The following is a 15,385-nucleotide window of genomic DNA, read 5'->3' as shown; positions in this document are numbered from 1 at the left end:
TCATACTTGTGGCATTGCAAATAGAATTTTCAAGATGCTTAAAAATAACTAGCCTCTGCCACTTCAGCTAACAGTCAAAGGACACGTAGCCTTAGAGCATTGTTGTAACATTAATGTTGTTAATACTGTGTTAAGTCATCATACATAACACTTGCAGCAGTACCTACAGATGGCTTAGGATGCAACCATTTTATTTCTGTTCCCATGGTTTTTGTTGTTCTGAGCTGTACCTCATCTTGTTCTTAAATTTAGTTTTCTTCTGTTTTAATTGAAATAAATGTTATAGTTCAGATTGAATTGCTTCAGTATGTCCAAGCTGCTTAGAATTTGAAATTGTCAGGATCCCAACAAGGGCAGTTGGGACCAAGGGTTTGAGCAAGGTCAAACCTGAGGCTGAGAGTAGCAGAGGAATTCATAATCAAGTTCCAGGCTGGGGTTGATACCAAGGATCAGAGTCTGAGTCAGGTTTCAACGGCTGGGTCAGGAGGAAAGGTCCAAATGAAGCTGAGGTTGAAGCCAGGACTTCAAGAGCATGAATGGAATGATTGTGGCAGCTACAGGAGATGTGTGCTGTTGCCAGGACACTTCCTGGAACACCCTTTGGGTTTATATACAGCAGGGAGCTAATCAGTAGCTGTGAGGCTGCTGCCTTGCAGACCTCTTGAGGCAGGGCTTCCCATGATCTGTGTCCACAGCAAGTCATGGATAATGGGACAAGAGCTGGTTATAGCTGCTGCTGGGTGGCAGTACGGAGATGTTCACTGCCTGGCAGCTCAGCAGATCTAGGTTTGAGACATGCTGGCTCTTACACAAATGTGTTTAGATGTCTGTCCTTAAGAATAGAAATAAACTAAAACTCATTAAAGTAATTGATTTTTTAAAAATTATTTTCTAAGTTGTTTCATATAAAATGTGGATTCTGTTGAGCCTGATGCTTCAGAAACATCATTAAACTGGTGCTCGAAATTCAGAATAAATGTTTGTCTTTTGGTCTGCTAGACCAACAGATATCAACTTGACTTTGAAGGATCCTCACTACCCTGACCATGATCTGGGATCTATATTATTATCAGTTCTACTGGCTCCCAAAGAAGGACAGAGGGAAGTGGTAAGTTTAAAAGTTTCAACAAGTAAGTGTTAACCTGTTTTCACTTACAGAACATAGATAATATGATCCTTCCATGGTCATATGATTAGCAGCATAAGAAGAGGAGACTGCAATCTTGAAGCAAATTTGTTATAAGTAGACACTATTGATCAGTGTTTATCATGCATTTGAGCAAAAGTGTCCTACTTTAGATTAGATCCTCTTGTGAAAATAGTGAGGGATCCGGGTGGAACATAAATGTACAACAGTCTCAAATAAAATTCCAGGTGAATATTAGTAATTATGTGGAAGTGCACTGATGAACCATTTTCTTGTTCAAGAATTTTAGACCTAGTGCTGCAGTGTCAACATTTCAGGCATATTCCAGTGTAGGAATGAAGAGGGAAACTTGTAATAATTAGAATTTCTGCTTCTTGGCATTTAATTGCAGAAACACTGGATATTTTTTGATGTCTTAGTAAAGTGCCATAAATAAAATGACCCTTTCTTTTCTGCACTTACTGTAATTTACTTATCCATCATGCCATGTAAAAGACAAGGGCATGGCACAAAAATAATCGTCAAGAACAAGGATTCAGGGATCGGGAGAAGCACAGAAATAAATACATTAAATAACTTAAACAAGCATTTTTTTGGTCAGGATGGATTTTCATTGTCAAGCTTTTACCAGGTAACTATTTGCTTTAAGAAAGAATCTGTGAAATCTGCAACATTTTAAATCTGATTCACAGCTTCATAAACTAGTTCTCTCTCATTTTCAGTTAAAATCTATAAAGAGAGACAATTTTATTTAGTTTCCAGTACAGAACATGGATGCAACTATAGCTTTTAAAAATATGAGAAAGTTAAGTAATGAAGAATTAACATGTATATTGTGTCAATTTTTATTCCTGAGCATATTTCCTTTTATTTATTTATGCTGACCGCAAAGCTATCACTTTTCATTCAAAGGATGACATTTCATAGAATCAGAGAGGATACAGCAGTAACATCAAAATGGGCACTTTAAAACACTGGAAAATGTTGACATTATGTGGGCATTTTGGCCATTAGATGCAGAAAACTTGAGCTTTCCTACATTTCCTATATTTTTGTGGACCCCTTTATTATTACCTATGTCATTAAATTTGATCTTTTGTGTAAAATTTCTGAAAGTGTATGTCCTATTGACTTTCGAGTCTAAGACACTTCGATGATTTTGAAAATGTTATCTTTGGTTTTTCCAAATGCCCATATAATGTAAATTTAGCATTTAGCTTGGATCTTTTCTCCTGTTGACTTTTGAGTTGCAAGCGCTGCTGGCCAATTTACATTAGAAATTTAACTAAATTAGAAATTAGAAATGTAGAAATTAACTACAGTTTGAACAGTGCCTGTAAAATAACATGGATTCTCTTTCCTATAACACACATTTTTAGTCCCACGGGGCAGAGAATTGTTGTAATCTCATGAAGGACTCCTCTATTCAAATGAATGGGAAACCTTAGTTTACCCCCTAGAATTTCACAGAGGAAGTGGAGAGAATCCTTTCTGGAAAGCAGCATCAGCCCCTTGACAAGTTATATAGTGAGATGCGTTTTAAGGCCCATTGTATGATGGTAAATCCTCCCCATTGCCTTTTCCATTCACCCTCTCAGTGGGCCACATAAGAACATACCCAATGGTTCATGGAATTTGGGTTGACATATTTGTCTTTGCTCTGAATTATAAATAGATTTTATGTGAAATAAATTTCAAGAAATATTTAGTACTCATTCCTAAACACCAAAATTGAAACAATCCTTTTAATCTTCTGGGTGTTAAATAGGGAGTAAAAAATCCTTCTGCCACAGCCAACAATGAAACATAAGTCTTACTACCTGAAGCAAGCATCAAAGGTCAAGTAAACCAAGCTAAGTGATTAAGTAGGTAAGAGAACAGAAAAAAAAGTTTGTCTCCATGGTCTTCCGCAGACTGTATTTTACCCTGTTTAATACAGGACTGTAGTATATAGTACATAGTCTTGTTGGAGTGTCATACAACTACTGTCTACTTACAAGATGAGGAAGGCTGTGGAGGACTGAAACATTGTTTTTCATTTTTCCTCCAGCTATAATTAAACCACCAGTACATGAATGTGTATGCCTGGTACTTGGAATGCTGTAGCGTTAGAATTCTGCAAACAATTCTCCCACCATTAAGCCCCCTCATGACATTCTGTAAGAGTTGCCTGAAAAAAAGACAAACCTGTTGTGTGCATATTCAAAAAATGAAAGTGCAATGTCTCTTTTAAACAATGGCTTCATCCATTTTGTTCAGCACAATATCCTACAAATTTGCATCATGACAAGTATTTCTGATAGTAAATTGTAAAACATATCTGAGATTAAATTTTGTCATTAAAGCAGGTATTACTGAGCTATTTGGCAACAACCCTGTTGCTCAAAGTTTAACAGTCAGAAGAAGGAAAACTTCTGATGTAGAAAGTAACATTCTACAGATTTTTTTTTTTTTTTTTTTTTTTTACACACATACTCAAACACAGATATTGTGCTAGTCACTATTCAGGAAGAATAACCATCCATTACACAGTGAAATCTAAATATTCTGAATATTACCTCATAACAGCATGGCTTCTTCATTCCTGCTGCTCAACAGGATCTTTACCTTATGGGATAGAAACTGAATGTGAGAAGGGACAGGAGTGCATAGGTTGTCTGGCTAGCAGCCTCTTCCAGATTCAGTGGATTATGATAGTAGCAACAGGAAGACATGCTGTTATGTTAGATCTTCAACTCCATTTACTTTCTATATATTATTTTAGCAAAAGGGGCAATTTTATTCTTCCATTCAAACTGTCATCGTTTGAGACCTCCCATTTTGAAGACGGTCTGAGACCTTCATTATTCTATTTGTAATTTGAGGATGAAATTTCTTTTTAAAAAATAGCATGCCAAACTAGGCATATTAGAGTAAAGTTCTAGCAAAGTTACATTAAAAGAGTTTGTGTCACCATGAGGGAAAGAGGACCTACCAACTTAACACTAAGTTGGTTCATAAAAATGCATCAATTATTTAAAGATTCAAGATTCAATATATCTTGTGTTCAGCTTCCATGTTATTTACTTATTTATTTTAGTTATACATAAAGATTTAAAAAACTTTTCATTCCAATTAAACCATCATCCTAAGGTGTTCTTTTAAAAGGTATTGTAATAATGAGGGTAGTTTTCAGGGAATTAAATGTAGATGAGATTCACGAGACAGTTAATTATATTAAAGATATAAAGCAAAACGTTTCCCTTAGTTACTCCTATGCAACTTCATAGGCAAGATGTGGTCCTTGTAAAATAATTATTCAAATAACATACATGGTTCCAGAGTAAGTAATGAGAGCGGATGGTCTGTAGTGTTTGAGTAAATAATTTTCCTTTATACTCTGCCATCTGTATTGGTACAGTATACTTATTAATTAAAGTGTACTTTGGAATAGGACTGAAATCTTTGGAGCATCTCCAAACATGGTTTAATAGTTATAAATACTGGAGTTAGAAGTACTGTGTTTTAGGATGTCATAAGTTCAGAAACATCCTTAGGTTCCATGGGTAGGGTATCCCTATGCTACTGACCTGAAGGATAGTGCACTAGGAGCTCTGCAACTTTTACATCATCATTCGGCAGTGGAGATTAGTCCTGGTACTCATGCCTCCTGTATGGATTCTGTTCCTCTCTTCAGCCCCTCCCGAACAAACATTGGCAGTAATTATATGAACCTTTGAACTATAATGTTGTTTGATGCATTCTGTATTTCTAAAATACAGAAAATCTGCGAAAGCATATTAGGTACTGGGAAGAGTGAGATGGTATAAATTGTGTAAAGTTATGCTAAATATTCTACATTTCCGATATTTCTTCTAGGAGAAAAAGAGACCCTAGCTTAAAAGAAATTCAGTACAATATTGATATAAGCACATTCATAATGCATCACTAAAATATCATGAATAAAAATTGTAGTTCTATAGTTTTAGGCCATTTTAACTATAAAAGCTATTTTTCTTGAGTTCCTTTCCAGAAATGGATCCTAAATATATATTAGTTGCAGTAGCACTAGTTTCAACAATTCTAAATCAGAAAATCTTGTGTATTTGCTGTGTGGTGCTAACACTGTCCTTTACTTACATGAATAATGCAGTTTGAATCATTTGTCATTGTGTAGACTGGCAGTTTGGATAATCAATGCAAGCAAAAGAAGAGTTGAGAAAAATAAAATATGAGAAGCACTAGAAAAATGCTATTTCTAATTACAAAAATTAAGCAGTACTGTATGAATGATTTTACACTATTAATTGCTATATATAAAAAATCTAATTAGAAAAAATGAGGCCTAAAATTAGCTTTAAAATTATCTGAGTCATGTATGAATAAAGCTTGTTTGGTTTTTTAACTCATTGCATTTGTTTATGATAAATATTTGTTTTGTAAAGTGTAATGTAAAGCATGGCATATATATAATTTACAACTGCGTGCATACTGACTTAAAAAGCATATTAGTGTGCTTCTTGTAAACTTGTATCCTGTATCATGGTCATTTGTGCTATTGTGCATGCATGAGATTTTTCTAGCTCTTTTTCTAGCAAAGTTCAATGCACAGATTTCATCATTGGAGAACTTACAAAGTAACTGTAAGTTCATTTGAGCTGCATGTTCCATTATGTTTTCTAGAACTATAAACTGCTTGGCTAATGTTAGAAGATTAAAAATAAAATAAAAGCTAAAAATTCTCAAATATACAAATGTTAAAAGGATATTACTGATGAATACAAATAAAATCTGTGGTATTGATTTGTTTCTGAAGTGGTTTATCCCAAATGATGTATAATCTTAGTTTGATTTTAGAAAAAATATACCCATTGTTAAAATGTAGTTGATTTGTTTGTTCCCTTGAATTCTATTATGTTTTACCTCTGTAATATTTATGTGTCTGCCTAAAGGTTGTTAATATCACAGAAAAAGAAAATGAAAGAGTGGAATGGATTCAAGTCATGGAATGTTTTCAGATGATACCATTTCCTGCAGCTCATCTATCAGTCTGTTTTGTGTTATGCATTTATTTTATTGACTTCTAAGGAAAGTTGATCAGATTGTTATTACTACAACTTTAAACTTGTACTGCAACAGCCTGTGTTAATATTGATAAGCTCAAACGTACAATCATGCGTTTCTGTAGCTAGAATACAAAATACATTTCTCAGAGATTAAATAGTATTAGATTTCTATCTATTGCGGCCCAATTCTTTCCTCACTTAGGATATGATCCAAAACACACTGTATTCAGTGGGTGGCAGTATGGTACACTGAATAGGACTCAGGAAATCTGAGTTCTAGTCTTGGCTCTGCAATTGAGTCAGAATGTGACCTTAGTCAAGTTACTTAACTTTTCTATGCCTCAGTTTTCCTATTTGTAAAAATAAAGGTAATAATACTTACCCAACATTGTAAAGCCCTTTGACATCTGTGGATGAAAAGTACTTGTTAAGATTTGAGTATTATTTATTGAGGACAGAATTTGGCCCTTTAGGTTTAAACTATCCTTAGCAGCTTAAATAAATACACATGGGTTAACAATTTTTCTTCCAATTTTCCAGTTAAACAAGGTTTTATTTTTGGTATGGAAAAATCTCATCATTTATTTTAAGATTATCAATAACATGCATCTTTCTCCCCTCCACTTTTTTTCCTCCATGGAGTATTTTTATTTCCTGACAGTGAAATCTCATATTTTAAATCTCTTTTCTGGCCACCTGAAAAAGAAAGTGACTAAAATTAAGCATAGTGCACAATTTGCTTATTTTGCAAGGGACAAAGAGAGGTCAGTGAACTTAATGCCATTTAATTTGTTCACACTAAATGAAAACTTACATCAACCTTTTTATGAATATAAGGTACACAACTTAATTGCTCAAGTAAAATGCTTGATGTGCAGTTGGAACTCAGCTAAATTGTCCCCCTGCATCCTGACCAGTAGAATCTATCCTGTTCAGTGATTAAGAATCTGTGTCCATGCTAGTTCCGCCCTCAGAAATGACAGTGAATGATTCCTGGGATTGCTAAATTTTGACAAATTATTGAGGTAATATCATGAGGGCCCATTTGTTTAAAAATGAGTCAGAACAAATATAATAATTTTGTAAGATTAATACCAGAAAGTGTAGTGTGCCAATAATAAAAGGTTATTGGAGACCTTCAATTCTTTAGCAGTTTTAGTATACGACATCCTGGCTAGACACTTGACACCTTAGAAAACATATTGCTTCCCAGTACTGTGGATGAAATTTAACTATAGAGAAGGCAGAACATGATCAGTGCTTCATAGCACAGCAACTAAATTTTGAGAATGTTCTAATTTCTTAGCAGCAGAAAATAAAATCCAGAAATATTTCAGTTGGCCAGAGTCTCTTGAGCAGCCAAGGAGTGCTTGGTGCAAGTCTGGAGATGGGCAGAGAACAACTTATTTAAGCAGCCTTTGTGTTCACCTGATCCTAGGATTAGCAGGCACTAGCCTGGACCCTGGAGCAAGGAAGATCAAACTAAAGGCTGCACTGGTGGCCAGGGATTAGCCAGACACATGGGAGCCCCAGTCACACACCTTTTCCCTGACCACATCCCCAGTACTACTAACTAATAGGAGGGTAGTATTAAAGATTCTATAGTGGCTGCACACCACCCAAGGATGCCATTATGCAGGAGGTATCCACCTGTGGCTGTATCTGCTGTGCAAAGGAGCTAGAGTACTCTAAAGTATTGGAGCACGTGTTCCTAAAATTCAAAGCTTATTACTCAAGTGATCAGTCAAAAATTGCAATTACTTTTAAAATAATTGATTTTTTTTCATTGCTTTATCCACTTCCCTACTTTTTTTTTATTTTAGACATTCTTCGCATTCATTATCCTAATTTCTCCAAAAATGTTAGGAGAACCAAATCCATCTGAAGGGTTTGCTTGAGTATGAGAGATGGTTCTAGTTGCTTTGATTTCAGTCTTGTGTAGTTGTCACTGGAAAATATCTGTTGTCACTACAGAAGCTGTGGTTAAATGTGGATTGTCCCTTTGGAAGACAGTTAGCCTCCTTTTTTCTATGTCTGTCAGAGTAAAAGGTAATTAAAATGCTTTATTTCATTTACAGACCATGCTAATGAGGAAGAGTTGGAAAAGATCAAGTAAGGTAATTCTTAGCATGTGGTCTTTTAGCATTATTTTTTAGAAGAATCATATTTCATACTAAATATCTCTTAGCATTGCAAACGATGGCACAGGATTTATTCTCTATGAAGTTATATTTTTATATAATTTTGGGGACAACTGAGTGCGCCTTTTCAGTAATAATGAAACTACTCAACTGTGTTTTTACAACCTTTTAACTTGTCTCAAATTCATCCAAACACTTCAAGTTATTTATGTAATTGGCAAACATGGCAGTGTTTTCCCTAACATTGGTAACCTATCATGTATGGTAATTTTTCTTGTACACAACAGGGCCTAAAAATAAAAGTTCATGTGCTAAGCTGAAAGATATATGGGGATCTTTGTGTCCCAATATCACTTTAACTATTTTTTCGAATTTGATTTTAATTGACTGAAATTATGCTTGCAAATGTTTCTAGCTTGATAGTTCTAAGGAATTAAATCCTCTAACCACAGGACAGACACAGGAGAAACAAGAGTAGTCAAGTTTTCCTACTGTACCCCCACTCCAACAATGTGCCTCAACCGTTATTTTGAGGGACCAGGTCAGGGAATAACAAGTGGTAGCTGAATAGGCCTATCTCCAAGCCAGTTCAGATGTTGGCCTTTCTGCTAACACTCTCCACCATAGTGGAAGCAGTTATGGTTGTGTATGCAATGTACATATCTGTCTACTAAGACTTTGACCGAGATCACCAACACCAAACAAAGTTAAATTTTACATATTTGCTGTGCATATTTCTGCACACTTTTTAAAAGTTTTTGTTGCTTTTTTTTCAACTGATACCACAGAAGTACAGTATGCTTTCTGATGAAGCATATACTGTGTATAGTATAGGTACTGCTCTTGAGTTGTATTCATTTTTATTTATGTAACTTTAAAAAAAAGTAGGAAAACATCTCCAAGATTTGAAATTGACCGCAAAGTCTGATTTTGAGAATAGCTGTTTATCCTGTAAATTCCTTAAAACATATTAGCCATCCAAGGGCGAGTTTTTTTTTTTTTTTAAAAACATGCTTTACTTTTCTAGTATATAAACAAACTTAACTATAGTGTCATTGCAGAGGGCAATTCTATATTACATACTCAATGGAAAATGCTTAAATCAATATATTTATCATTTAATCATATTTAAAGTACAGAACTAGGGTTGCGAGTTCCTGGATTCTGTTCCTGGCACTCACATAAACTTCCTGTGTAAGATTAAGCAGGCCACTTATCCTCTCTTTTCTTTTCCAAATCTGTAAAATGACGATGACAGGTAATTATTTCACAGTAGTGTGATGAACAATAATTCATTGATGTTTGTACAAAAGTTAGCTTCTTAGATGGAAGATGCTATGGAAGTATGATTATTAATTTAAGCATTTTCCAGCAATTTCCATAATACACTGGGAACTCAGATTGGAGTTCTTCTGAAGTGCTAATGAAATGTTGTGGGGCTGGTGGATCACATTGGTTTACATATCCTGCAAATGAAGCTTTAACTTCTGATGTTGTAGTACCTTCGTTCAAGTGGGACTTCCCTAGTTTGAAAAGCAATTTCTCATGTTTTATCTGCATTTGACGATGGACAGTTAGCAGCCTTAATAATCCAAAATGCTTGATGATATCATAGTTAAGAATTCTCCAAAATGTCCCACCTATATAATTTGTTTTATATTCACTTTCATGTTAGTTATTTAACAGCAATTCATTTAACAGTTGCGACTCTCACTGATAGGCATATAAAAAGGTTTGGTACATACAGAATGTATTAATTTAAATATTGTATTCATGTATCTATAATTCACTGAAGCCAGATTCACTGGAGTTCATATACATACATGTTTCTACCATATATATGATGGTGATAGTCAGGTTATAAATTGCATATCCATGTAATAAACTGCATTTATTATGCATCTTAGGCCATTTCAGTTGCACTCTGCCCATTAGTCCATCTTCACCGGTACTATTTTTACAGTTGCAAACCTTTGAGAAACTTCAAACAGCTGCCTTTTTTAAATTTAAAAAAAGCAATCTGTACTAAAGATGTTTTCTTGTCTTCACAAATATAGAATTTCTTTCAAAAATTGCAATAATCTGAGATGCAGGATGGATCAATATTAAATGAAGTATCATTGAGGTTTAAGGAATTTCTGGAAATAGGTACTTCATATTATTGTGTAGGAGGGAAATCTTCTGCTCCACCCCCTCTTCAGTAGGACACAGTATTTATTTGTGGACCAAGGAGCTTGAGATCTCAGACCCTAAAATCATGATATGATTTATTGGAAAAGCTAATACAGATAACTTTTAGGGGTATCTAAAATAAAGTACATTTTTAACCCTCCAAGGTCTTTACAGTTGCACCTATAGTAAGGGAATCTGGCTTTACAGATTGTGGGGTATGAATTGCTTTTATAAACTCCCTAATACATTCTAAAAATAGTTTTTCAGTAATTAATTGTTGTAATTGGTACTTATGAGAGTCAGCACTATGTCTATGCGGTGAAACCCACAGTACTAGCTTTTCAAGTTGTTTCCAGCATACAGTACTGTGATACAACTATTAATATAATTAGAGCTTTCATGAACAAAGAACATCAACTTGAATTGGTTGGTTATGAAAATGTATTGGAAAAATAGATTCATTTCCAGCCCTTCTCCATCCAAAGGGAAAATGATGTCTGAGCCCCCTTGTAAAATGTTGGCCAACTATCAATGAGTAAGAGAGGCAAATGAGACAATCTTTTGCCTTTACAACTTTTTATACTCCTATACAGTGCAATGCTATCTGGAAAGGGTTAAACATATCTCCTCTGTATTATTGAGCCTGAAGGAAGTAGTAATCACAGAGAGAAATGTGTAGCATTGTTTTTTTTTTAATGTAGTATTTATCCTTTGTACAAGATGACGGCATTCCCATTGCTTAAGTACTCACTCAGTATTTTCCTCATCTTGACTTCCGTTAATGAGGTTTCTTTCTTTCTCACCCATACTGCCAATAATAGGGGTTTTTTTCCAAATGAAATCTTATTACTTCTGGCACTCGCATAATGTGAGATTGGGTTGTGTTTAGTGTTGAAATCAAAAGGATAAATAGTAAGCTTGTGGCCTGTGAAACAGTAAATGAACTTCAGTATTGATTTATATGTCAGCAAGAGCAAATGTGTTATCTGCCCAAAACCAAACATCATCTGATCATAATAAGAAACAGGAAGGGGATAAAAATCTGCAAAACAAAAATGTGTTTGTTGCAAAATGTTAGATTATTAGTGTTTACTCACACTATGATTCTAGTAATTGCTAACTTTACAGACACTACTCCCACTGTGAGATGTAATGTATACCTTTAAGATCCAAGCTATTATTAAAAAACAGATGGGGTTGATACGTAATTTTACCCACATTCAGCAATTGGTTTGGGTTTTTTTTTCTTTGTGTAGACTTGGAAAAGCTAAAGGCTTTCCTCATGATTATCTCTTTAACAAAGTTGTATTTTATTGAAAAATGCAGTCTACTCTCATGAAGGACATGGGGATGCCTGTAATATTTTATGAATATGTTCCTTCCATTTGTTTGATATGGTAGTTTTTGCTATATGAATATAATTCAAGCTGAAGTTGCTTTTATCTATGCAAGAAGGGGGCTGAGAGCTTCAAATAGCCTGTTTACTAGCCCTTAAAGGACAATGCAAGTGTAATTTGCTTTTGAAGTTTTACCTCTGACCAGGTGGAGTCCAACAGTCTGGCTTGTAACCACAGGAGGGAGAATCAGAAGTGGGGAAAAAGTGTAAAAAGGATCTTTGGAGAGTAAAAGGACAATTTCTTAAGGACAGGCAGAGGCAGGGTCTGATGGGGAGATGGGGACAGATTGGAAGCCTGTGTCGCTTTTTCATTAGATAGATTTACACTTTGTGTTCCTGAGCACCACTCCCATAAAGGGCCCCCTAAACATAACAGTAGATCGACTCAGCTGGAAAACATCAATCAGATCTCTGGGCTGATCTCTGAACCAGGCAGTTTTTTAAGAGATTGCTTGAAAGTTCCAACATCTGAATATAGATTTTTCAGCAATATTATCAAATTGCAAGATATCACTATTCTTTTACAGGGAGACAGACTAAAAAACAGTAACGAATGTGCTATCTTGAGTGGCCTCCTCTGCTACTTTATGCGTTTTACCAATTCCCTTACTTTGATAGAAAGTGATGAATGCGCTTTTGGGGTGAAATCCTTTGTCACTGACTTCAGTGCGGCCAGGATACCTGAGCAATACATAAAAGTTTTGAATTTACTGATGTCCTGGAAAGAATGTGGACTACAAGATAGTGCTCCACCTTTTCCTACAAGAAGTTCTCTCCCTTGGAGGTAGAGCCAGTACCCTCAGGGGACATGTATCTTCTTGTATCAAACTTTTGCACTCCAGGGGAGTAGTCCCTCATCATTCAGCTTCAAATCTTCAAATTCCTTAAACTGCAGAATAGGTTAATCCACCCAGGAAACTCAGTGCTATATAACAGGCATTTACAGGCCCACTAATCATTTACACCCATTGAGACTCTAGTGCAGGCTATGTACAATGTCACTTTATTTTCTTACTATTATGCTAGAGGTCCTAGCAGTAGTTATGTCCACACATAGTCTCAGAGCTGGGAGCAATCTAGTTGGAAACTTACTGCTCCATTTTTCATGGCATTGATGACATAGTGGAGTCAATTTATAAGGACATTTTCCATTTCACAATATTTTATTCTTGCCATTTTGTCCTTAAACAGAATTCAAGAAGTCAAAACTGATTTTTCTCTACTTTCATCTCTGATGGGGGTCAAAAGGTCATTTCTACAGGATATAAAATTGAGTGTATTCAATTTACAAAATCAGGGATTTAATCCCACTTTAAGGATCCAAAGCCCAGTCCTAGATCGATGGCCACATTCTTAGTAGAGAAGACCAGCATGTCCAGCAAAGAGTATGCAAAGTGGCAACCTGGACCAACATCCAAACCTGGAAGCTGACCCTACAAGCTGCCCTACACAGAATTGTTCAGGAATATGATGCTCCAAGCCATGGTTCCACCTTAATCCTGCCAGTATAGTCTCTTTTTTTTGTCTGTTAGTATTCATATAGTGTTCTCTCTTGTATTTTTACAACTGGCTTCACCAAATAATTTAGTCAATTTAGTCACCAACTCAATAGAGAATGGAAAATGTTGACTGATCTATCGATTTCTCTTCTCTGAGAAAGGCACGTCCAGTGATCTGTCCCTCCTTATTCCTTTGTATATGAATGTTTTCTACAGTTGGATTTACAATATTGTAAAGTAAATCCAAAAATATCCAATCAGCTTCTCAACTGAGAAGATATCTGACATAAAGCTGTTCCATTTATTCTTGCTGAAGTTAACCAATTACTAGTCATAGAATGCTTTGAAAAACTCTCTGAAAGGGACCTCCAGGCTGGGCCCACATATGACTGTTAAGATATATTCTTTCTGCCTCAGGCATGACCAAAGAGGGACCCTACCTCACATGCAGATTACAGACCCAAAACGATTGGACCAGTGTAAGGATAAAGCACATAAACCAGCATAAGAATAACTGTTAGACAAAAATCTGTCAGGGATGGTCTACATAATACTTAGTCCTGCCATGAGTGCAGGAGACTGGACTAGATGACCTCTTGAGGTCCCTTCCAGTCCTATGATTCTAATTTCCATATCCACTATGGTTAACTGATAGTTCATGGAATTCAAATAACGGACTGTGTGCAAGGTGTTGTAATGATTTAGAAATAGGCAAAATAGTCATCCTAGATATTGGAAGTGAGAGATAAGTGCAATTAATTGCTATTGGAACTGTGGTCTAAATCCTCCTATGCTGGAGTCAGAAAATGGGTTGGTTTTATGCGAATACAGTATGTCCACCCTTTCTGCTAGTTTTGCTTATGAAGTAGTGGTATAGGAATGATTAACATCAGGGTCTAAAGTAAGCCTCCTAACAAGCAACTGAGAAGGTCTCACTTTAATTCTGGCATATGATAGTGTTGCCTTACAGGCAGTGTGCAATGTCTGCATCAGGTCACATATCCAGATTTGGAGCTGGATAAACTAGAACATTGGTTTATCAACAACCATTATAGAAGCCAATCTTGTGTTTACCATTAAAAAGTCTGAATCTTCCAGCACTAACCACGCAATGTTATGCAATTACCACAGTTTTTCCTTAAGCTTAGAATAGGATATGTCTGTGGTAACTTATAATAGTTGCCAGAGGTTGACTTGATAATGGCTTCTACTTTCGAATATTATAAACATTCTTAAAGGCCCTGACTAAGGACTGGTACACACCTAAAACTTAAGCTGACCTGGTTATGTTACCGAGGGCTGTGAAACATTTTGTGCCCTCTGCAATGCAATTAGATCGACCTACCTCACACAGTAGATGCAGCTACTTAGAATTTGTCTATCAACCTGGCTACTGCCTCTCAAGGGGATGGATTTACTACAGAGATGGAGAAACCCTTTCCATCTCTATAGCAAGCATCTACACTATAGTGTTATGGCGGTGTAGCTGCAGTGCCTCTTGTAGTGTAGACATACCCTCAGGTGATTAAGCAAGTGCCTAACTTTGAGCGTGTGAGTAGTTTTTGGCAATATTCTTGATGAGTCCACTGGAGGTACTGGCTGTCCAATATGATGATTAGAGCTGGCTGGAAAAAAATATAATTCCCATGGGGGGAAAATTGAATTTTTTGGGAAAAAATTAATTGCAAATCAGAAGAAAAATTCAAAAATTTGAATTTTTTCATAGGAGCTAAATTCTAAAAAAAAAAAAATTGTTTTGGGAGAGCCAAAACAGATTTTTTCATCCTGCTCCTAGGGGCTATCCAACTCCCCAGGGAGAGTCATACTGACTAGGTAGTTGGGGCGCTAAGAAGCCTGGGCTCTCTGGTAACCCGTCACATAGGCCACCAAAGAGCTGAGGGTTTGCAAGCCCTGGGACCTTGACTCCCCAGCAACCTGTTAGACAGGCTACTGAGGAGTTGGGGAGTCCAAGGAGGCAGACAGGC

General features: G+C 36.0%; 1 protein-coding gene across 1 annotated transcript in view; it reads left to right on the top strand.

Annotated features, from left to right (window-relative positions):
- MCTP1 (multiple C2 and transmembrane domain containing 1) overlaps positions 1-15,385 on the top strand; it is a 451,536-nt gene that overhangs the window by 228,200 nt on the left and 207,951 nt on the right. The window contains exons 5-6 of the mRNA XM_024206867.2: positions 1,000-1,108; positions 8,271-8,309. Coding sequence (XP_024062635.1) covers positions 1,000-1,108; positions 8,271-8,309 — 148 coding nt within the window. The remainder of the gene's footprint in view (positions 1-999; positions 1,109-8,270; positions 8,310-15,385) is intronic.

The sequence above is a fragment of the Terrapene carolina genome, unplaced genomic scaffold (assembly GCF_002925995.2).
Source record: "Terrapene carolina triunguis isolate 2854851 unplaced genomic scaffold, T_m_triunguis-2.0 Scaffold69, whole genome shotgun sequence".
NCBI classification, from domain to species: Eukaryota; Metazoa; Chordata; order Testudines; family Emydidae; genus Terrapene; species Terrapene triunguis.
This window is presented reverse-complemented; position numbering and strand designations above follow the sequence as displayed.